This window comes from Manis javanica, chromosome 2 (genome assembly GCF_040802235.1).
Source record: "Manis javanica isolate MJ-LG chromosome 2, MJ_LKY, whole genome shotgun sequence".
Lineage (NCBI taxonomy): Eukaryota > Metazoa > Chordata > Mammalia > Pholidota > Manidae > Manis > Manis javanica.
This window is the reverse complement of record NC_133157.1, coordinates 102522779-102545698: the sequence shown is the minus strand read 5'-3', so window position 1 is coordinate 102545698 and position 22920 is coordinate 102522779. Positions and strand designations below refer to the sequence as shown.

Sequence of the window (22920 nt, the reverse complement as noted above, 5' to 3'; positions counted from 1 at the left end):
CTGAAAAATTTTCCAAATCACCAATTGAGTTTCAAACCTGGTTTTCTTGTGTAATTTATTTACCCATTCTTTTGTCTGTCCTCTCTGTAGGCTGGTTCCAGTTTTATACACTAATAAACGGAACTGTGGTAAACATCCTTGTGCTCATTCATAGTAATTTCCTTGGGGACATTTCCCAAAGTAGAATTACTGAGTCATTGTTTATCACTCTTCAAAGCTGGTGGTAACATTGTTATCTTGTTCTCCAATAAGGTAGGGGCCTTGAAAGGGCTAATCTGTGGAACTAAAACCAGATAGAGAAATCATGAGTTTTGTAAAAAGCAACTGGCAGCTGGATCATGTCCTTCCTCTGGGGCCACTTTACCAATTAAACCAGCATGGGCTATAGGGCTGGGAGGCTTTATCACCTCAATCTAAGATAAGTTTACAGCAATGGCCCCTTGTATTTTGTGTCCATGCTGATGAGGAATGTGGGTAATATCCCAGGGAGAGGGAGAGGATACGGTTTCAAGTCTGGTATTGCCACACCATAAACTATGTGGTCTTGAGGGAGTTGTCTGCCATTTTCCAAAATGAAGAACAGAGATGATCAGAAAGGTCCCTTCATTTCCACTTTTCTCAATGTCCCAAGTTTTGGATTCACCAAGGCCAGATGCCATTGTCCCAGTGATTCCACTTTGGGAGGCTCCTCCATAAGTGCCTCTTGGTCATCCAGTTTCCCTCCAGCCACCACCCACATATCATGACATCCAAGCCTGTGACAAGGGCCAACCTCCTTCACTCTATTTAAATACTTTCATACACCCATCTATAGGAAACTTAATTTGCTTTATTTCTTTTAAAATTCAAGATTTAAATTTCAAAAACTTCCAATAAATTGTTGCTTCAAAGTTGTCAAGACATGTGCTTTGAAAACAGGAAAGATCAGCATTCCTGAGTGGACAGGTGCAGAGAATTTGTGCCTCTTCTTCCTTCATGCTGAGCTGGTGGTTAAGTGATGGTGTGTTGGTAAGGGAATACAGCACCATCACTGTTTTAAAGCAAGATGTATTCTCTTTGAAATTTAAGAAAATCACAATCACAGCTTACAATTTTCTCTGAAGATAAATAAAATATGTTAACCTACAGAATAAGGTGAGGAAATGCTTACCTGTTTTGTAGGTCCCCTGTGTGAATGAGCCAACCTAAAATAATGCAGTTATAATAATTAATATGTTATATAGCTAGCATTATTTTAATAACTGTGATTATAATTATTATTTATAATTGTTGGGGGGAGTAAATGAAAAAAATTCATGGTGCTTTCTACTACTGTAAAATGTCAATTTCCTCATATTCTTTTTTGATTTCATATGGATGGGAAAATTAAATAGGAGATTAGATTGTACATCCATAGTTTAATAAAGAATTTTGTGCTTTTTTTTCAACAGTTAAGCCATATTTGAATCTTTTGACTTTGTGTCATAATTGGTGGGTGAAGCAAGTGATCCTAGTAAGATCCCATTACCAACTTACAGAGATTATACAAATTCTTTGTTTTGTGTACTGGAATTTCATTTTAAAAATGTACACTAGAGTTATTCCTTAATCATCATTCAAAAGAAACATTTGGGCTCATTCAGGTTCATGCCAATTGAGTGTTCTATAAGAAGAGTAGTTTTCAGGAGTGTCAGTGGGCATGATGTGTTCCATAAACTGAATTCCTTACAGAGGATTGTTTATAAACATAAATATGACTTCTTTCCATCTAATTATTCATTTCCAAAGTCAGTGGTGACCACAATTTCTCCTCCTTCCAACACTTCCTTTTGCCTTTTTGTGCCTACTTGGCCATGACCTGATTATAATAAAGTTTCCACTACAGGTTATCTGCAGCATATGTGTTGTTTCTTACTGAGTTTCAAAAACTTGCCCAATTTGCTGTATTTCTTCCAACTATACGAGAGCTGGAGTGATCAGCAGTGGAGAGAGACAACCCATGTGGTTCTCAGTGCTGCTGTACCCTCTGTCCATGCACCCTTATCATTTGGGCAGAGTTCTTCTGTTTCAAGTCAAGTTTGTGGTTCAGAGAGCAGCGTAAGTTGGTCTAGTTTGAAAGGATATAAAGGCAATACAAATCATTTTAGGATGTGATCTCCAGCCCTGAGAAAAGATTATTCCAATTTTTCATGTGGTCATTCAGCAAACATTCACTGCAGGACTGCTATACACCAGGTGCAGTGTAAGTACCAAACACAGAGATGGACAGACTCAAGCACTGCCTCCTGGTGCGGGTGGGGGGGGGGGCATCAATAATCTCCATCCTCCTCCCCCAAATCTTATGGCCTCATCACTAACCAAGTATTTACCTATGAGCAAGTTCCTTCTCCAGCCCTCTGTCTCCTCATCTTGTAAATGGGATGATTTTCCTAGGTTCTCTTTAATGTTCCTCTCAGCTATGAAACTGTAAGTCTCTAATTACTGCATATTTTTCTTGGAATTGCATTGTTACTGCTTGGGCCCACCACCTACCTGTTGCAATAAAAAATAAAGAGGGGAGCTCCAGGGTTTGTGGTCCTGCATATAAGGTGCTGGGATATCACAGCTCCATCTCAATAACAAGTAAAAAGCTGAACAGACTGAACCTTTCTTGGGTCTGTAAGAGGAGGCAGAGCACACACAAAACAAGCCACCATCCCTGAGATTGGAGAGACAGCCTAAGACAGGAAGACACAGACATGGAAACAGATTCACAAGCAATACAACAGAGCAAAGATAGTCCTTCAACAAGTGAAGCTGGAACGACTGGACATCCGCACACAAAAAAATTCATCTAAATGCAGACCTTATACCCTTCACAAAAATTAACTTATAATGGATCATAAACCTAAATGTAAAATACAAAACTTTGAAACTCCTAGAAGATAACATAGGAGTAAACCTAGATGACCTTGGTTATGGTTGATGCCTTTTTCAATACAACACCAAAGACTTGAAAGAAATAATTGATAAGCTGGACTTCATTAAAATTAAAAACTTCTTTTCTATGAAAGATAATATCAAGTGTATTAGAAAATCCACAGACTGAGAAAAATATTGGCAAAAAACATTTCTGATAAAGAACTATTATCCAGAATATGCAAAGAACTCTTAAAACTCAACATAAGAAAACAACCAACTGAACAAAAATGGGCCAAAGATCTGAATGGACACCTCACCAAAGATAATAGCAAATAGCATATTAAAGGATGCTGTCCATCATGTCACCTGGAAAATGCAAATTAAAACAGCAATGAGATGCCATTACATACCTATTAGAATGGCAAACTTCCAGAACACTGACAATGCCATATGCTGGTGAGGATGTGGAGCAACAGGAACTCTCATTGATTGCTGATAGGAATGCAAACGTTACAGCCACTTGGAAAACAGGCAGTTTCTTACAAAATTAAATATGTTCTTACCATATGATCCAGCACTTGTACCCTTGGTATTTACCCAAAGGAGTTGAAAACTTAGATCCACACAAAAACCTGCACATGGATCTTCATAGCATCTTTATTCATAACTGCCAAAACTTGAGAGCAACTGAGATGTCCTTCAGTAAGTGAATGGATAAATAACTGTGGTCCACTGAGACAAAGAGACTAAAATCAAATGAGCGGACCAGCCATGAAAAGACATGGAGGAATCTTAAATGCTTAACACTAAGTGAAAGAAGTCAGTCTGAAAAAGCCATATCCTGTATCATTCCAACTAGATGACTTTCTGGACAAGGCAAAACTGTGGAGATGTTAAAAGATCAGTGGTTGCCGGGGAGGAGAAGGGAGATAAATAGGGAGAGCAGAGTGGATTTTTAGGGAAATGAAAATATTCTGTTTGATACTATATATAATGCTGGATATGGATATATGTCATTATACATTTGGCCAAACCCATAGAATGTGCACCCAAGAGTGACCCTAATGTAAACTATGGACTGTGAGTGGTTTTGATATGTCATTGTAGGTTCACCTTTGGTTAAAAAAAATAAACCAAGTCCCACTCTGGTGGGGGATGTTGATCATGAGGAACAGGGGGAATATGGGAAATCTCTCTATATTCCCCTCAATTTCACTGTAAAACTAAACCTGCTCTAAAAAAATTAGGTGTCTAAAAAAATAGTAATGAAATAAACAGAAGGCAGTCATATAGGTTATACTTAAGAGCTCCTGTCTCAAATTAAAATTTCTGAACCTCTAGTAATATCTGCCTTTTCCTTTCCCACAATTTCACTCAAATGTTGTTCATAAATCTTAACTCCTAACTATGGGGGTTTGGCTCCCTGTTAGGTAGAATACTTCATGTAACTTCACCAACGCCAGACTCTGAGCACCCTGGGAATAGTTAGGTGGCTTCCCTTCTACCCCTAGGAGAGTGTCTGTTCTTTCTCTTGTTGTTTGTTTATTTTTAGGGAACAGCGGAGTTGCTTGTGAACTCCCCCAGTGATGTCTCTGTTGTAGTGCTTTCTTTTTAGCTGAAGCATAAGCTGTGATCCCACCTCTGCTTTGAAGTGATAACATCATAAGCATCCCATCCCAGGAATCTAGTCTATCTCAGCATCCTCAGGCCCAGTTTCTCCTTGTAATCTGATTACAGGGTTTGAGCTGTTCCAGCCTGCAGCCTCTTGCTTGGCGTTTACTAGGCTTTCAAGGACGCAAGTGCCTGATTGCTCTAGCACTGCACAGCGAAAAGTCTCAACCCAGTTTTACTCAGACAGGCCGAAGGCCGTGGCTGGTGGAGAATTTAGCTCTAGAGCAGACTCTTTTACTGAAGTTTCTGGGTGCAACCATGTTCAGAAGCCCAGGGATTCCCAGCCATGTGGGAGCTTTCAGGTTCTCTGAGAAGCAAGGTAAGGCAAGAGGAAGAGCAAATGCACTTATATTTATTTTATACCATAATGAATGCCTGAGGCCTTGATTTTACCTGTATTCTCCTGTGTCCAGTTAGTTACCCAGTTTTCTCAAAGAATACCTCAAATATCTAGTTAAATTTATGCATGAGCTCATCTTGTGATTGCTGAAAAATGTGAATTTATTTTTCCTGCTGTATGTTAAAGATATTGCTGAACCATAACAGCCTTTATGTAGAAAAAATTGCAGATTAAATTGGAATGCCCAAACTTCAGAGGAAATCTTGAATGTGCTACACTTTAGCTAAAATACTTTCTAAACCAAATGTTCTATGTACTAAACTATTTCCAGTAGATGGGGTGTTTGTTTTTCTAGTAAATCTTCACTTGAGACTGTTTAGAACAAAATGTTGTTTTTGCAGCAGCTTTCTTTCGATGGCAGAGGAAAATACATGCTTTCAAATTAACTACTGAAGTGGCATCACATATTCACTTTATTGGACAAAAGTGAAATGCCAAAGTTATTTTGAAAGTCATATTTGAAATTCAGCCATTCTGTATAGAAGTCTTTTCTAGCACAAATGTCCTTTTAGGAAGTGATTTGAACAAGTCAGACCTCAGGTTCAAGAATTTTCTTCTATAATACTTGATGGCTTTTTGAACTGAGTTTTTCTCTGTTTTAAAATACATAACAAGATATTTGTATAATTAAGAGAAAAGGCTAGATGTTTAGTTGGCATGATGCTTTCATTTAATTTTAAATTCTCCAGTTGACCAAAATTTCCAAATCCCAGTATTCCAACAGTATTTTGATGGATGATGGCATGTCAGCATCTGGTGTATTTTGTACCTTTTCCTCAGGCTTCTGCCCCCAAATATTAAACAATAAAAGGCACTTCCTTAGAAGTTGCTATAAGTGGTTTACTTGTGGTTTTCTTGGTGGACAAATTATCACTGTGCCAAAAGCTGTAAAACACATTACTTGCCATTCCACTGGTTATATATTTGTCTGTGCCTGGTTTTGATTAACTGGTTCACTCGGATGTGTGTTTCTGCTGTATGGGATTGATACCAGCTGTCTTTACATAATATGTATCTTGTCTTCAAAAATAAATAAATAAGGAGTTAATTTGATGTGTTATTACTGTTTGGATTTTCAGGAAGGCAATAAAAACTCAGCTACCTTTAGCTCTTCCCCTGCTCTTCCTCAGTGCCTCGCCCCCAACCCCACATTCTGTAAAGTCACCTCAAGTATATCAGATAGGATGACTGAACATTTCTGGGTACTTTAGCCAAGACTATTTAATTTCTTTCCCCTTTTTTTCATGAATATGTAACTATGGTATTCAGCATTTAATTGCTTTGAGTTATTCCTGTAAGACATATGAATTTAAATGATAGCATTGAACTATGTCAGAATTTGGTTTTTTTACCCATGGAGTATGTTGATTGCTTTTCACAAGAGAAAAAATAACTTGCCTATGTGAAATGTATGTTGTGAAATTTTATTTGTAGAAGGTATCATTTTTGAATTTATATTTCTTGTCTGGTTAATGGTTTCCTTTTTCTTAAATTATGTATTCCAAGAGTTTGAAGATTTCCCCCCTATCCCTCTGCCTTGGAGTTTTTTTTAACTTATTATGTATCTATTTCAATGTTACATTATTTCCTTACCCTTAGATTTCAACCAGAAAAACTTAAGCCTCATTGGAGTCCCACCTCAAAGAGAAGTTCCAAGGTAAAGCAGTCTTAAAATTCTTCTTCAAAAGTCTTAATGTATGAGTTGAAATGTTCGGCAATATATTTTCTTCCCAGAGTTTGATTTGTTAAAATACGTGAAGCAAGGTAACTGAACAGTACATGCAGCTATCATAGATATTTTTTTTTGTATTTAATGCTGTTTATGGGAACTATTTGCAGAATGGGACATAATTGCAAACTTGTAAAGGGCTGTTATCTTTTCCACACACTTACCTCCAAGCATGGAATGTCCTTTTGCAATGTCTATCAAGTATGGGAGGTTTTGATTTTTTTAGCCTCGTTCCTCCTCCAGTTCTCTTTTCCTTCCCCCTCCCACCCATCTGTCCATGTGAGAGTTCTTGATGCCTGGTCTCTTCACCTTTCCGTACTTCAGCTCCCTTGGCTGTAGGATATTACAGGTACTAATTTGATTTACCTAATGTTCTAAAATTCCATGATACATCATCACTGATATAAGCTCATATAAAGTTAGAGTTTATGCCAAAAAAGATACCTATATCTCAGGTGCTTCTTAGTAAGTACATCACTGTCCCTAATAGATTCTGAGATTTCCAAGTAGAAGCACAAAATTGTTATCCCTAACACGTACAAGCACAGAGCTCAACCTACACTTCATTAGGCTAGAAGGACACAACCCTGCTCTACCCCTCCTCCCACTCAGATGGTCTTGTTCCTGATGTGTTATGCATGATGTTGTTTCTTTACTGGAAAATCTTTGCATTCCAATAGCATTGGAATAAAGAATTGTCTAACTGCTATCCTCACCAACTAAGCCTGGCTCTGCATTGACAATGGCAGAATTGGTCTTGCGAATATACTGCATGAGATAACATCATGGTGGATTTCACTTACATCTTAGTGTCAGGTAATCTAGAACAGTAATGAACCAGGGCCATCAGTGCATTGTCTTACTTGATTCATGAAATCTTACTTTTCTAGTGTTTGACACAGTCTCCCATATTTCTCACCTTTGCCAGATTTTAATAGAATGTAAGGCTAATGTCTTAGTCTGTTTGGGCTGCTACAACAAAATACCACAGACTGGGTGGCTTATAAAGAACAGAAATTTATTGCTTATAGTTCTGGAGTCTGCGAGTCTTAAATAGGTAACCCATCAGGGCCCTCTTCTGGGGTGCAGCTGCCAATCTCTTGCACCCTTGCTTGGTAGAATTACACTAGGGGGCTCTCTGGGTCTCTTTCTAAGAATGCTAATTTCATTCATGAAGGTTCTAATCACTGTCCAGAGGGCCCTCCGCCCCCCACACACATACAATATCATTACCTTTGGGGATTAGGATGTCAACACATGAATTTGGGGGAACACAATCATTCAGACCATACCAGCTTAGTTCCCAGTATGTCCTAGCAGGTTGACTGAGCTGTAATAGAGCTAATAAGTACCTGAGGAAAAGGAAGAAAACGAAAGGGAGACAGGAAGACAGGGCTTATTTCAAGGATAGAGAATGTATGGTCTATGAAGGGCAGCCACGTCAGGGGAGGGAGGTTCAGAGAGACACAGCTGTCCTGTCGTGGTGGGTGTTACTTCATGTGTACCTGTTAAAATGATGGCTGCTCTGCCGTGGTACCAAGTGTGAAATAGGCTGCAGATATAGGAACCTCACCTCCTTCTAAGAGATCTAGACAACTGGATACCTGAGGTGAAAATATGAGGCAGTGGATTTCCATGTCTTGTCATTTCAGTGTCCATAGGAGAGCGAGCAGACTGTAGGGGAGTCTTTCATAGTGTGGGTCCTGAATCACCACTGTAATAGTAAAGCCCACATTTGTAAAAGATGGAAGGTATCAAGCAGAATGTTCTGCTCTCACTTTAATAAAATTTCCCCTTGTTCCTACTTTTGGGCCTCTAAGTAGGTTAATGGGACATATTAAAAAGAATTCTCTTCTTAAATTATTGAAGCTCAGGGAAGGAGAGAGAAGTATGAAAAAATTAGTCCTAGCAAGTAAACGCCATTTCAGAGGAGATGAAAAATACAAAAGGTGCTTCTTAAAGTCGAAACTTCAAAAATCGTAATTAAAAACCATTAAGACTATAGCATTCACTTGAGTTATATATGGAGATACAGTTTCATCTTGAAATATAGGCTCCTACCTTGTGGTTGAGCTGTGGCAACCCACTAGGGCCCTGCAGGGGTTGGCGGGCGGGCCGAGTGCCCCTGTCCTGTCAGGGAGGGCCAACGAGGGACAGCTCCGTGCAGCCTGAGGAGCTCAGCGCCGCGGAGTTATTAATACCGCCCCTTGGGAATGGGCCCTGTCAGTCATGCTGCCCTGGTGCCTCTGACTCAAAAAAGTGAAAGGAGAGTAAAATAGGGCTCTTCTGGGTATCTGTGTCTCATCAGTATGAGATGATTGGGAGTTACAGTTCACAAATTGTCCAGAATCCTATACTGGTTTCCACTGCTGGCTAATGCCCTTGGTTGGAGAGAGGCCAGGGAAGAGAGGATATGTTTTCAAAACCTGTTTTCAAAACATTGATTCAAGGGGTCTTGCATCCATCACAGCTTTTGTGACACTCGTGAGTCACAGCTTCCCTTTCCAACCCATTCGCCTAGTTTTCCCATCTGCTCATCTGCTTCTGCAAAAGTTTGCAGAATAGGAGACAGAAGTTAAAAAAGCAAGAATGAAATGTAAAGTGGAGTCCGATAATAAAAGCTTACCTTGATGTTAGAGACTTTAAAAATAGCATGCTTTATAAACATATGCAAATATTCTAATACTTCCCTACGTGTATGCAAAGTGAGCAAAGGTAATAGAGGTGTTTTCCCAATTACCTTTTTTTCTAAAGATGAAAGGATAGAAAGGGAGGGAAGAAGGAAGCTAATAGGTGATGCTATTAAATATTTGCCCTTCTAATTACTCTTAATATTTGTAATGCCTTTTGCCCCATCCCATAATGGTATAAAGGATATACACAGTATTCTTCACAGTGAGTTGTAGTATACATTTGAAGTATTTTACTGTAGCCATTCATTTATTCAACATGTATTTATTGATTTAAAAAAAATTTTTTTTAATAATTCTAAGTAAAATAAGACATTTGTAGTATGTTCTACGAATAGCAAAACAGGATAGATACCATGAGAGAAAATAACAGAGGTGCCTAATACAGATTCAGGGCCTGGGGGATCTGGTGCTGCGTGGGTGGTTCATTCTTAAGGAAATGACCATAAACTGAGGTCCAGACCAAGCACAGGACTCAACCAGGATGAGAGGAGGAGAGAAATCAGGTGGAGGAACAGTTTACAGGGAGCAGTGTTAAGAGGTGAGAGGGATTTTCCTAACACCGCTTTGGTTTTCCATTGCTCTCTGATCATCTGTGGAAAGGCTGTACTTCCTGTTGGCACTGACGCTGTTTGTAGCTTCTTCCAGGAAGTCGATGCACACGGAGCTGGGGGGTGTTGGGGGTGGCTTGTGAACCCCACTCAGTGAAAGTTCAGCAAAATGTTTAACAGGAGTAGTTGCTAAATTTCCATGCGTGGCTTCCATGAGCTTTTTGGTAAGCAAAAAGGGACAATAGAAACACAGGTGTTTCTTTTTGGAAATATGAGGTTATCTTTGTACCTAGTGTCAATAGCCTAAGAAACTGAATATTTCAGGGATTGCATAATTTCATTTTAGTATAGAATTTTTTCCTTGAGATTTTAGTGTTCCAAAGAAAATACAAAACTTTTATGTGGCTTTTTAGGTTTATGCTAAATTATACATTGACTAAAACACTGAAAAAACTGTCACTGTGTTACAATTCACTTTTTAGCAGTCAGAGCTAATTCTAAGTTTCTGATCTAAGCAGGTGTCCTAAGATCTTCAAGCCATCTGGAAAATGGTTTATAAAGACTACTTATTTTCAAGACTTTTTATTAAATAATGTGAATACATGGCACACATATTTATGAATATAAGCCATGCCACATTTATAAGGAATAACTAAGATTACAGATGAGCTTGGTTCTAGGAAGATAGGATGTTGTGTCATATTTTGGAATGTGTAGAAGTTCCTTGAAATTTCATTTATATCTGGGGTGTAGATTGTCTGTGTGTCCTACCTACATAGCCTGCACAGCACCTTCCTCAGTCTCTTCTTGAGGGAAATGGACCCATCAGAGAGGACACAGAGACAGGGACCAGTACCTGGGAAAGGTCAGCTTTGCACCTAATATGTTTTCAGGAGTATTGTTCACCTCTCTAGAGGGGATCCTATCATTGGGGAATGCTAGTTTCCTGTCTTCCTAGGTTCATTTTCCTCCTGCGAGGTAGCTTCTCTGTCTTGTCCAATTCCAAGCACATTTCCATGGACAACCACAGAGTCATGCAGTCTTGGGGCAGCTGCAGGTAGTATTAGAGTAGGAGAGAGGTCTATATCTCATGTTCTTTTTCTTTTTGTTGAGGTACATACTATAAAATGCACAAATCTTAGTGTACAGCTCGATGTCTTTTGACATGTGTATATACCCATGTAGCCGTCTCCCAGATCGAGACATCAAACATTCTCACTGACGTGTGTACTCTTCTTGCAAATATATGTCCTTCGGCAAACCAGTTAACAGTTTCCTAATCTGCAAACTGAGGACGATCATAGCTTCAGTGGTGTGCCGGAGCCGGCTTGCCACGCCCCATGAGAGAGAGAGTGTGCCTCTTCCAACTTTAAGTTCAACGTCCTTGGGTAGCTTGAAATTTTGCCAGATAGGAGTATTTATCCCAGCAGCAAATACTGCAAAGCAGGTGCTTGGAAGGGTCAGGGGAGTGGCAAGAGAAAGGAGCCAGTTGTTAAACATTTACCAGCCCAGCACCAAGAAGTTCATGCCTCACAGGGGCTTGTGACGATAACTAAGATAACACATGGGGTATGCTCAGTATAGAAGAAAAGTGCATAGTGAGTGCTCAATTCTTTCTTCTCCCCTTTCATCTCATTTTTTCCATGGCAAGTTTTATGAGCCTCTCAGACCTCTTTGCTGTGCTTTGATGTCTTAGTTGTTGGAAGGCATTTGTTACTTTAATAGCATTTCAACACCGGAGGAAAGCATGTAGATCACTTAGACAAGTTGCTGATTTTCCAAGGAAGAAATTGTAGCACCAAAGAGCTGAGCAATTAATCCAAGCTTACACCGGTACTGGTGGCTTTGGAAGAGGCTGTCAGTCTGCACCAAGGCATATGACTCCCAGCTCAGCGATGTTTTTGCATGTCACCTACCTGTGCTGATGTAATTACTTAGTTGCATAAAAGCATTCTACTAACGTAATCATAAATAAAGGAAAACTACCAATTCCCCAAAATAAAACTACTTTTAATCTACATGCACATATTTAACTATATATGACAGTAGTATCATTTTTATGTTCTGCATTTTTCCCACTTCATATATCTTGATTTAAGTTGACTTTAAACATTGTATTAATGTGGTCATGTTTAGCTTTCAGAAAGAGTTCCTGCTTGATGAAAAAGAACAGCTTGCTAACCACAGAAGAGAAATTGATGCTAAGCTTTTGTCTGCACTTCCTAAAGGTAAGACTTTTTCTCCACGGTTGACCAGCATCTTGGTCATAGAAGTATCGTGTGATTGGATTTTCTTTGAGAACTCTTCCACTGCTGTCCAGCTTGTGTTCTCCTATGTGTCTGTGTCTGCCTATACCAAGAATGAACCTCAGTGGAAGCTCCACTCTTCTTACATTTTTAATGCACACCTTTCTACATGTTCTTCCCCTTGCATTTTAGGCATCCTCGAGTTTTCACTGGAGGCTGAGTAGGGAGGGTGACCAGGGAGCAAGCGTATAGTCAACCTCCTTCATCCCTGTCCTCTCACCTTCTCCCAGGATAATGAGTACTGCTCCTCTGCCCATTCTTCTCCATCCACCACCTCCACTCCCTCCAGCCTCTTGGTGCATGCCAGTGTTACGGCATTTACACTTAATCTTTTGTAACTCCATATGGTGCCACACTGGGCTACCGCTGTGGGCTGGATATTAATCTTCTCTCTCCTTCCCCAAGTAGGCACTCACATGTTCAGCGACTTAGTGTTTTCATGGGTAAAGATGCACACACAGTGAGGTAGTTGCATCTGCTGTTGGCTGACTGCCCCTAGTTTGGCCTATGAAATGATGTGAACATAACCTAATCTTTATTTCATCCAGCATGTGATAGTAGCAGCTCACAGACTGTCTTTATCATGAATGAGCTGTGTAACCCTTTCTTCAGACAAAACAGTTTGATGGAAAGTCAGATTTTTTTTCCAACTCTGAAAGAAAAAAACAAACACAGTATCAAGCCCAAAAGAAATTGGGCCAGAAGAGCTCTTCTTTTAACAGAAACTAAATCCAGTTTGAAAGACCCACTGATAAATAGGTGTATGTCCTGAGGAATTGAATGGGTGATATGCCTAGACATTGCATGATGAGGATGGATATTTGAAGGACCCCAGGGACTTGGTCTGGTGGAGAAAACTCAAACCAGGTGTTTGCAATTTTCAAGTACTAACAAAACTGTCAACCAAAATATAGACTTCATCCCTGTTGCCCCAGAGGCTAAAAGTAATAATAGTGTGTCAAATTACAAGAAGATAGATGAGAGTTTGTATGAGAAAGAAAATTCTGATAGTCCAGGGGACCTAGAGGTGAAATGGAGTGCACTGGGATTTCATCAGCTCTCTCAGCTGTTCAAGAAATGTCACATGGCTGCACCTCCAGGGGACAGATGTGGTGGGGTGGGGGACCCACCTGGATGGATGTGTGGGCCAGCTTTGAAATGGAGGGCTCCTTCCACCTTTTAAGACTTTCTTTGTGAAAGACAAAGAAATTTAATCCGATCCAAACTTAAAGTGTATGAAAATGATCAAAACCAAGTAGGAGAATGAAAGAATTGATGTTAGCAATGACTTAGAAGATTGGGCTGATGAGGCAGAGTCCTAAATGACAAAAGTTGTCATTTACCTGAGGTCTGCTGTACCTCAGTTGTTTTTCTTAATGAATAATAACAAAAACAGTATTAGGATCAGAAAAATTAGAAACAATATGAGATACTAGGTTCCTGAAGGTCCAACAACTTGTAACTCCATATATAACAAAATTTTAAACCATTTAAGTTTATTAGCCTGTTTTGTTAGAAAATGTATCATAACTGGTCATAAAAACATAGTCTTCACAAATCAGAGATAACTTGGTATATTAGCCAGATTGACATTTCTAAATTAACAAAATTATTAAAACATGCTTAAAAAGTGTCAGAGCCCCTCTTTTCCTGAATGCCATCAAAATTCCCCATAGTTTTACTTCAGTCTTTGCTTTTTGGAAACTTGGACAGGCATGTTTGGAGAGGCCCATGTATTACTGGAAACCTTTTTTCGCTTCTCATCTTAACAGGTCAGTGGTTCTATTAGCTCTTGGCAATATAATGGTAAAAATAAGAATATATTATAACTTTAATGTTTGTTTATAAGTTTACAGAAGTTTCTGTGCACTGAGTGAGGAGTTCTTGCTTCTGTGAAATTGAGCATGAAAATCGCTGACTTTTCTCTGCGGACTTCCTTTACTGGAATATCACAAACAAGTAATGAAGGGATTAAAGATCTTTTCCTATGTAAATATTATAATGTTAAAATAGATTTTCCACTTAGGAATTACAAAATGGGCCAAATGTATTACTCTACCTTTTTAAAATAGCTTCCTTGGGATATAATTAATATACCATACAATTCATCCATTTAAAGTATATAGTTCAGTGGCTTTTAGTATATTCACAGAATTGTGTACCCATCACCACAATTTTAGAATATTGTCATTATCCCAAAAAGAAACCCCATGCTTCTTAGCCATCTCTCCTCTCTGTCATTCCTCTAGTTTTGTGATGACTTATTTTATGAGCTGTTTGTCTTTATATTAGCGACTGCCACCCAAGTGTAAAAGTTACAGTGCATTACTCCTCTGGGAAGTAAGATTTGTTTTCAGAATGTTCTGGATCTAGCCTGTGCTGATAGGCTGTCACATGAAGGGTGGGAGAGAGGTATTCTTGGCAATCCTTCCACTTACATTTCTTTGGAAGATTCTACAATACTCAGGTTTGGAAGATTGACTCCAGCAATAACTTTATGAGAAAGTTTGTTCCTCATAGCTAATTGCAGAAATTATGTCCCCCACGAAGAGCCCCTAGCAGACCAAACTATCATAGGTATTTGGTATTATATATATTGCAAAGCATGGTAAACAATCAAATAACTTTATAAAGTATTATAGCCCTGATGCCAATTCCCCTGAAATTGCCTGACTTGCAAAATAACCCACCAATTCCCATCAGAAATAACTAGAGACAGACTCATAGAAGTCATATTGCCATGGAAATAACATTCAGATTCACTCAGAGGAGGGCCGCAAACTAAGACAGCAGGTGTACTAAGGGGTCATTTAGTGTAGGTCAAAGTCTTAACGGATTTGAAAGCAAAGTAGAAAATGTATTACAGCGGAAGTTAGATTGGCTGTGCATATCATTTTTTTGCACTGTGGTGACGAGTCTTATTACTGGAACCACTTTAGAATTATACATATTAGGACACAGCAACAGTCAGCTGAATTCCAGCTGTTTAACCTAATTTTAAAATACACTCTTATTCCTTATTTTCAGGAAATATACGCTGAAGAGTTTAGAGGTAAAGTTGCAAAACAACCTACCCTTAAATGATGCAGAAAAATGAATATGTAAATATGTGTGCCTGTGTCTACAAATGTATGCATGTAAATATACCTTTGAAGAGGGAAAACAAGGATAAAAATAAACCAAATGTAGAAAATGTTAACATATTATGTGGGATGTCTTTTAATTTTTCTGTGTATCTGAAAATATATAAAACTTTTAAAGGAAACAAAGCTTCTTTTGGTAGATCATAAAACAATAACAGACTGTTCAAGACCACCAATGAGCAGATGCTTGTGGTAGAATGGTCTGTATAAATGAAACAGTGGAGTGACAGCATAAATTTACACAGCAGGGGTAACTTCTGTGGGTGTCTTAGGATTGGCTCTTTTTCCATGTTTATAATAAACCCAACCAAACCTTCAACTAGAGGGCCTAATGAGCACTACAAAAGCCATATGACTTTTTTTTTCCTGGAAAAGGATGAAAAAAATACACTTCAGCAATTCAAATAAAATATCATTCTCTTAAACAACTGAAGTGTTTTCTCATGGGGATATACTAGCGTAATTACATTACATGTTTGTTTTACGAATTTTACTTTTAAATTATAATCTTGGGAAAGGAAGCCTCTCTATTACTTCTTTCTGACATCCACACCATTTCTTTCCCCTATAATCAATCTCATGTTGTAGAAATGAGGCAAATCTTGGTAACTGAAAAAACATATTTGGTAAAAACAACAGATAGATAATTTGTTTGCTTGAGAGCTTCTTTTCTTTTCCCACAAGATTATTTCCTTTAAGAATTAGTGAGCTTGCAGAACCCAAGAATGCACTAACAGTTGCCAAAGGGAAAGGGACTGGGGGTGGTGGGGAGGGTGGGAAGGGAGGGAGAAGGGGAATGAGGTCATTACAATTAGCAAACATAATGTTGGGGGGAGGGGAGCACTGGGAAGGCAGTATAGCACAGAGAAGACAAGTAGTGACTCTATAGCATCTTACTACGCTGATGAACAGTGACTGTAATGGGGTATGTGGTGGGGACTTGATAATGGGGGTGGTCAAGTAACCACAATGTTGCTCATGTGATTGTATATTAATGATATAAAAAAAAAAGAATTAGTGAGCTTGTTTGTACATTTAAAGCATATTTTGATTTATGACCTCATTTAATTCTTCAGTACATGATCAGATGTAAGGCAATAGGCTTGACCTAGTTTTGAGTTGGAATCTAGGCTTGGTTGAAAAGAATGCAGTGAAGGGCTGGTGGTGTCCGCCGTTAGCGTGACCTGGGGCAGGGGTACCTAGGGGACAGGCTGCCTGCTTGGAATCCTTGTGGAATCAGTGGTTCTCAGTCCAGGACAGCAGCATCCCTGGAGAGCTTTAGAACCAATTGGGAGCATTTTTGTGCCCCCAGCAGCTGGGGATAATTTGGCATTTAGTAGAAGAGCCAGGGATATTTAATGTCTTACAGTGCAGGGCTCACAACAAAGACAATTCCCTTTCCAAAGGCCATAAGCATCCCCGTGGTGATCAGTGATGGTGATCTATTCCAGAGCCTGGGTCCTATGAGTCTGATACCCTAATGAGGTGCACCTACCTGTATGCCTGCTAAATGCTGTCCTAAGACATACCCGGCAGTGAATGGCTATCAGATGACTGTTCACTGGTGGGCTGCCCAGCCTGTTTTGTCCAGAAAGGGACTGAGATCACTGTGGACTGTAGGATGACTTGGCTTGCCCACCTGATGCCTCTCTCTCCTCTCCCTGCCCCAGGCTTCTTGGGGTTCAGTTTCTGTGATGAACAATTATTCAGTCCTAAGAGAACATTGAAACAGGGTGGTTTTCGCAGTAGGAAAACTATAGTTTTTTGTGCGTGGGACATTTGTATAGTCTCCCAGTTAATTGATCTTTCCTTCTAGAGTATGGGAAATAAAGAATGCCAGGAAGCAACTTGTTAGTTGGCTTTTTCACTGTACTGCTGGAATTCTTTTATGTCTTTAATTGTATAATTTCTACAGAAAAATAACTGTCATAAAATAAAAGTGATGTTCACAGTCACAAATTAGGACCAAAAAAGTCTATCTTGACTCTTTCCAGCAAAAGTTATATGCCACTCTGTGTGCTAAATTAATGTTTTCGTCCTTATCCTATCTCAGTCTGTTTGGAGTGCTCTAACAAACTACACAAGATGGCTTACAAACTGCAGAGATGGATCGCTCCCAGTCCTGGAGGCTGGAAGTCCCAAGGTCAGGGAGCCCTGGGTGGCAGGCTGCTGACCTCTCACTGTGTCCTCACAAGGTGAAGCAGCAGGGAGCTGTGTGAGGCCCCTTTTATAAAGGGGCCCTAACCCAATGTTGGATTCCCCTGAGGAAGGCGCCGCCCCAAATCACTCACCAAAGACGTTTCTTGATGCAACAAGCAAGAGGAATTTATTCGGAAGCCAACTAGTTGGGGTCCAAGTCAGCCTGTCGCAGCAGGTCTCAACGAGGACCCCGAGCACACTAAGGCAGAAGGTTTTATAGTATTTTCAAAAGGGGTAAAATTTTCCATAATCACAATACAGAGTTTTTTCTATAGGCTCATAAATCTTTTGCTGGCGCCACATCCTGGGGTCTGATTAGATGAGATCACCTACGGAATGTCTAGGGTGGTTCTAGTAAGATAAGCTAGGCATATATGATTAACTGATTTACGGTTAGCTAACTAAAGGTCACTACAATTGACACAGAAAGGTCACTACAATTGACACAGGCTAACTAACTTGTTTTTCAAGATTCTAATGATTTTGCTTCTTCTGGGTTAGGGGGTGGTATTTAGGCCTTAAGATGGCTGTACTTATGCTAACTTTTGATTCTTCAGATCCTACATTTCCCCATTTCTCTTTTTGGGGCATTCCAATCATGGAATGTTTGTATCTTCTTAGGAGTTGAGTGAGTGGTATTGTTGCTTCAACATTAGTACATGAACGGCACTCACTCTTTCTCTAACAAAAGTTATTAACCGGTTTAACATGCAGGGTCCTAAAGTTAGAAGCAACACAAGGATGAGTAGGGGCCCAGCCAGAGTGGATATCAGGGTTGTAAACCACGGGGACCTGGTGAACCAAGATTCAAACAGTCCTTGGCCTGCTTCTCGCTCTCTCTTCCTCTGATCTAGCCTCTCTCTAAGTTTTGACATTGAATCTCTTACTATCCCGGAATGATCTGCATAAAAGCAGCATTCTTCTCTTAAAGCTGCACACAGTCCTCCTTCTTTTAGGAACAGTAGATCCAGCCCTCGTCTATTCTGTAAGACTACCTCAGAGAGGGAAGTTAGAGATTCTTCAAGTTTTGTAATGGATTGCTCTATTGTTTTTAGGTCTTCATCAATAGCAGTCCTTAGTCCTTCATAATGCTGGTTCCCTTGAACAATAGCGGCTGCCCCCGTTCCCACTCCGGCTGCAACTCCTATCCCTAACAACACGGCTAAGGTCAGCGAGACCGGCTCTCTTTTATATCTATGCCTAGGTTCAAATTCAGTTACGAATGAGAGATCATCATGATACATTAACCTGGGTACTAGCTGAACCATAATACAGAAATCGCGAGAGGAATTGAAGGCAGAAGTAGAGACACATGGGGTCACTCCAGTATTACAAGCCCACCATCCCTCGGGGGGAGGGACTAGATACTCATTTTTACCTGAGGGGGTTATAGCTACGGTTTCATTACACAAGGCTTTATGGGTGGGGGGGACTGTACCTAAACATTTTCCTTTTCCAGTTACTTCAGTTAGAGTTAGTTTCCGGTGGCTTCCCCAGCTACAGATCTCGTGACGGGTTGTTTTATTAAAATTGCCTAACAATCCTAATCCTTCATAATAAGGCGGCCCAGAAGAGAAACACAACCAACAGGATTCAGTAGTTTTAGGATTGGTGGTGTTTAAGGCCTGAAAAGCTCCTTCAAGGAGGTTAAGGAGGCGTCGTCCTGTGCTAGGGAAAGGGGCAACTTGACCAGGAGTGGAAACAGAGGGAGCGGCGGTAGAGACTACAGGGGGGGCTGGGGTCTGCTCGGGGGCCGGGGCTGGGAGACGCGGCCGGTCCTGCAGGACAGTGTTGGGTCCCACTGGGATAGCCGGGAGAGTTTCTACTTTTAGCCTGAGCATAAATAAGACTCCATTGTCATACCCACTCTGGTACAGTCTTAGTCCCCAAGTAAGCCCCTTTTCCCAGTTTGCTGCCCTTTTTCCTGCATCTGTGAAGGAGATATCAATGAGATTGCAGGTGGGATGAGTCTTGCACTGGGCATGAGTGGCACCTCGTTGGATTTTTATAAGGCCTGGAGGGGGTCTCCCTGCGCTTCCTGTCAGCCAATGGCATGTCCCTGTCTGTTCACAACCCCAATTTTTACAGAAAAAATCTGTCTGCCCTCCACATTGTGAGACCTCAGCATCAGTTGAGGGGGCCGGGCATACATAAAAGCAGGCACTTTGAATTTCTTTCATAGTCCCAGAGCCCCAATGCACTATATAATCCCGAGTGCTACATCCGGGTACTCCAACTGTGTCCTCATACTTAGGGTCTTGCTTGAAAAGAGTGCATACGTCTACAGTGAGGGTAGGCCACCAGGTTCCCTTAGGGTGTTGTCCTGTTATCTGGACTACTATTTGGCGGGAAGCTGGGGTAATGATTTGCCATGTCAGTAACCTGGGCTCATGAGGGTTAGGGTTCTGGTGGGTTGGAGGTAGCAGAAACATCAGAATTACTAACAGCATAATTCTTTTTACACAAGCGAAGCTTAAGGGGGTTATCAGTCCGAGTTACTCGCCAGTCTGGGTCCGGGGGTGCCTTCTTTAGATGTGAAGCGTGTATCCAGGAAGAGACGCCGTCCACTTTTACAGCTGTGGGAGTAGTCAGGAGGACGACGAAAGGCCCCTTCCACCGTGGCTCGAGGTTTCCTGTCCGGTGCCTTCTTACATAGACAGGGTCTCCCACCTGGAACTGGTGAGGCACTGAGAGTTCCTCTGGCCGATAGGCTTCCTTGATGGAGGCCCACACCTCTTTCTGCACAGCTTCCAAGGCTCGTAACCTTTCAAGCAAAAACTTATTAGTTGCACACTCAGGGAATACATGAAGATGTGCTGACTGAAGCGGAGCTGGGGCCCCAAACATTATTTCAAAAGGCGTTAGTCCAAAGCGGCCGGGAGTGTTCCTGACTCTAAATAGGGCGAAGGGAAGGAGGACTAACCAATCACATAAGCCAGTCTCTATGGACAATTTAGTCAAGGTCTCTTTTAGAGTTCTGTTCATCCTTTCTACCTGTCCTGAGCTCTGGGGCCTGTATGCACAATGCAATTTCCAGTCCGTCCCCAGGATCTTGGCCAATCCCTGACTTACCTGGGCAACAAAAGCAGGGCCGTTGTCGGAGCCGATTACCTTTGGGATTCCAAACCTGGGAAATATTTCTTCAAGGATCTTTTTAGACACCGTCTGAGCTGTCTCAGTTTTGGTGGGGAACGCCTCTGTCCATCCTGAAAATGTGTCTAGAAAAACTAGAAGGTACTTATATCTATACTTGGCAGGCTTAATTTCAGTGAAGTCAACTTCCCAATAAGCTCCTGGGCGATCTCCTCGAAGTCTTTTCCCGGATATTGCTTGATTTTTGCTCACGTTTACTAATTGACAGGGAACACAATTTTTTACAATCTCGTCAGCTAATTTTCCTAATTTAATAACATGATAAGGGGAGTCTCGAACTAAGGTCTTTAGGTTTTTTGCTCCCAAATGTGTCAGTTGATGTAATTGCCTTAAGTATTCTGCTGCCTCTCTCTGGGGCAGGACAACTTTCCCTTTTTCAGACTTGTATATCTCTTGGGGCAAAGAATTTTTGAACCCTAATTTGTCTATACAAATGAGATCTTCAGGTGTGTACTGGAAGCTCTTGATGTGAGTGGCTTCCGGACACACTTGGAGGGGCAAAATGTTCATTCCCTGAGCCGCTTGCTTTGCGGCTTGGTCTGCTCTCCGGTTTCCTCGAGCTATTGGAGAGTCATCTTTCTGGTGTCCAGGGCAATGTATTATTGCTACTTCTTTAGGCCTATGGATGGCTTCTAGCAAATCTAAAATTTCTTGTTTGTTTTTAACATCTCTCCCGGCAGAAGTTAACAGCCCTCTCTGTCTATAAATAGCCCCGTGTATATGAGCAGTGGCAAAGGCGTATCTGCTGTCAGTGTAGACGTTAAGTCTCTTACCTTCTGCCATCCTTAGGGCCTGAGTCAGAGCGATGAGTTCTGCTCTCTGTGCAGAGGTGCCCGTTGGGAGTCCACTGGCCCATACAACTCGGTCATCATCTACTACTGCAGCTCCAGCCATTCTTTTACTATCCATGATGTAACTGCTCCCGTCCGTGTACCAAGTCAGGAGTCCTGTTCCCCTTAAGGGCTGGTCTTGCAAGTCCTGGCGGGTTCCTGTCTCTTCAGCCAGGATTTCCTGGCAGGTATGAAGCACTTCTTTCCCCAACTCGGGGAGCAGAGTGGCCGGGTTTAGGATGGCAGGGGGGGCAAACTCTACTCGATCACGATTCAGGAGTAAGGTTTGGTAGTGAGTCATTCTGGCATTCGACATCCATCTCTCGGGTGGCTGCCGAATCACACTCTCTAACGCATGTGGAGCAACCACAGTAAGTTTCTGTCCCAGTGTCAGTTTGTCAGAATCTTTAACTAGGAGGGCCACAGCTGCCACTACTCTCAAACAGGCAGGCCACCCACTACTTACTGGGTCTAATTTTTTTGACAAATAGGCGACAGGTCTCTTCCAAGGTCCCCATTGTTGGGTCAACACTCCCCGAGCTACTCCACTCCGTTCATCCACAAAAAGGATGAACGGCTTAGATACGTCTGGGAGGGCCAGAGCAGGTGCCGACAGGAGGGCCTTCTTGATCTCATCAAAGGCCTGTTGCTGTTGAGGTCCCCAAACAAACGGGGCTGCCCCTTTGGTCAGGGGGTACAGGGGGGCAGCTAAGGTGGCATATCCAGGTATCCATAATCTGCAGAACCCTGCTGTTCCCAGAAATTCGCGGACTTGGCGCGGAGTAGTAGGGACCGGGATCTGCGTCACAGTCTGCTTCCGGGCTTCAGTAAGCCACCTTTTCCCTTCTCTCAGGGAATACCCTAAATAAGTCACTTGTTGTTGGCAGATCTGTGCTTTTTTGGCAGATGCTCTATACCCCAGCCTAGCAAGTTCAGTCAAAAGGGCTTCAGTAGCCGCTTGGCAGACTTCCTGTGTAGGAGCGGCTATCAGTAAGTCATCAACATATTGTAACAAGGTTACCTGCGGGTTGGAGGCTCGGTAAAAGGCCAAGTCCTGGTGTAAAGCCTCGTCGAAGAGGGTAGGTGAGTTCTTGAATCCTTGTGGCAAGCGAGTCCAGGTCAATTGTCCAGTAGTTCCTGTGGAGGGGTCTTTCCACTCAAAGGCAAACAGCGGTTGACTACTCTGATGCAGGCGCAAACAAAAGAAGGCGTCTTTTAAATCTAAGACTGTGTACCAAGTGTTTTCTGGGGCCAGAGAGCTTAGCAGGTTGTAAGGATTCGGCACAGTGGGATGAATGTCCTGTGTTCTCTTATTAACTTCTCTTAAATCTTGCACTGGTCGATAATCTCCTGTTCCCGCCTTCTTTA

At 41.3% G+C, this 22920-nt stretch overlaps 1 protein-coding gene across 22 annotated transcripts in view; it reads left to right on the top strand.

The window, feature by feature from the left end:
* The window catches only part of SVIL (supervillin), a 235847-nt gene that overhangs the window by 121944 nt on the left and 90983 nt on the right, over window positions 1–22920 (top strand). For 16 of the 22 annotated variants that reach the window (XM_073228991.1, XM_073228998.1, XM_073228992.1 and 13 more), the window contains exons 2-3: window positions 6551–6608; window positions 12058–12149. In XM_073228991.1, coding sequence (XP_073085092.1) covers window positions 6551–6608; window positions 12058–12149 — 150 coding nt within the window. Of the gene's footprint in view, window positions 1–6550; window positions 6609–12057; window positions 12150–14076; window positions 14217–15254; window positions 15280–22920 lie in introns of all 22 variants that reach the window. The other 6 variants (XM_073228993.1, XM_073228994.1, XM_073228997.1 and 3 more) reach the window with 2 other exon arrangements.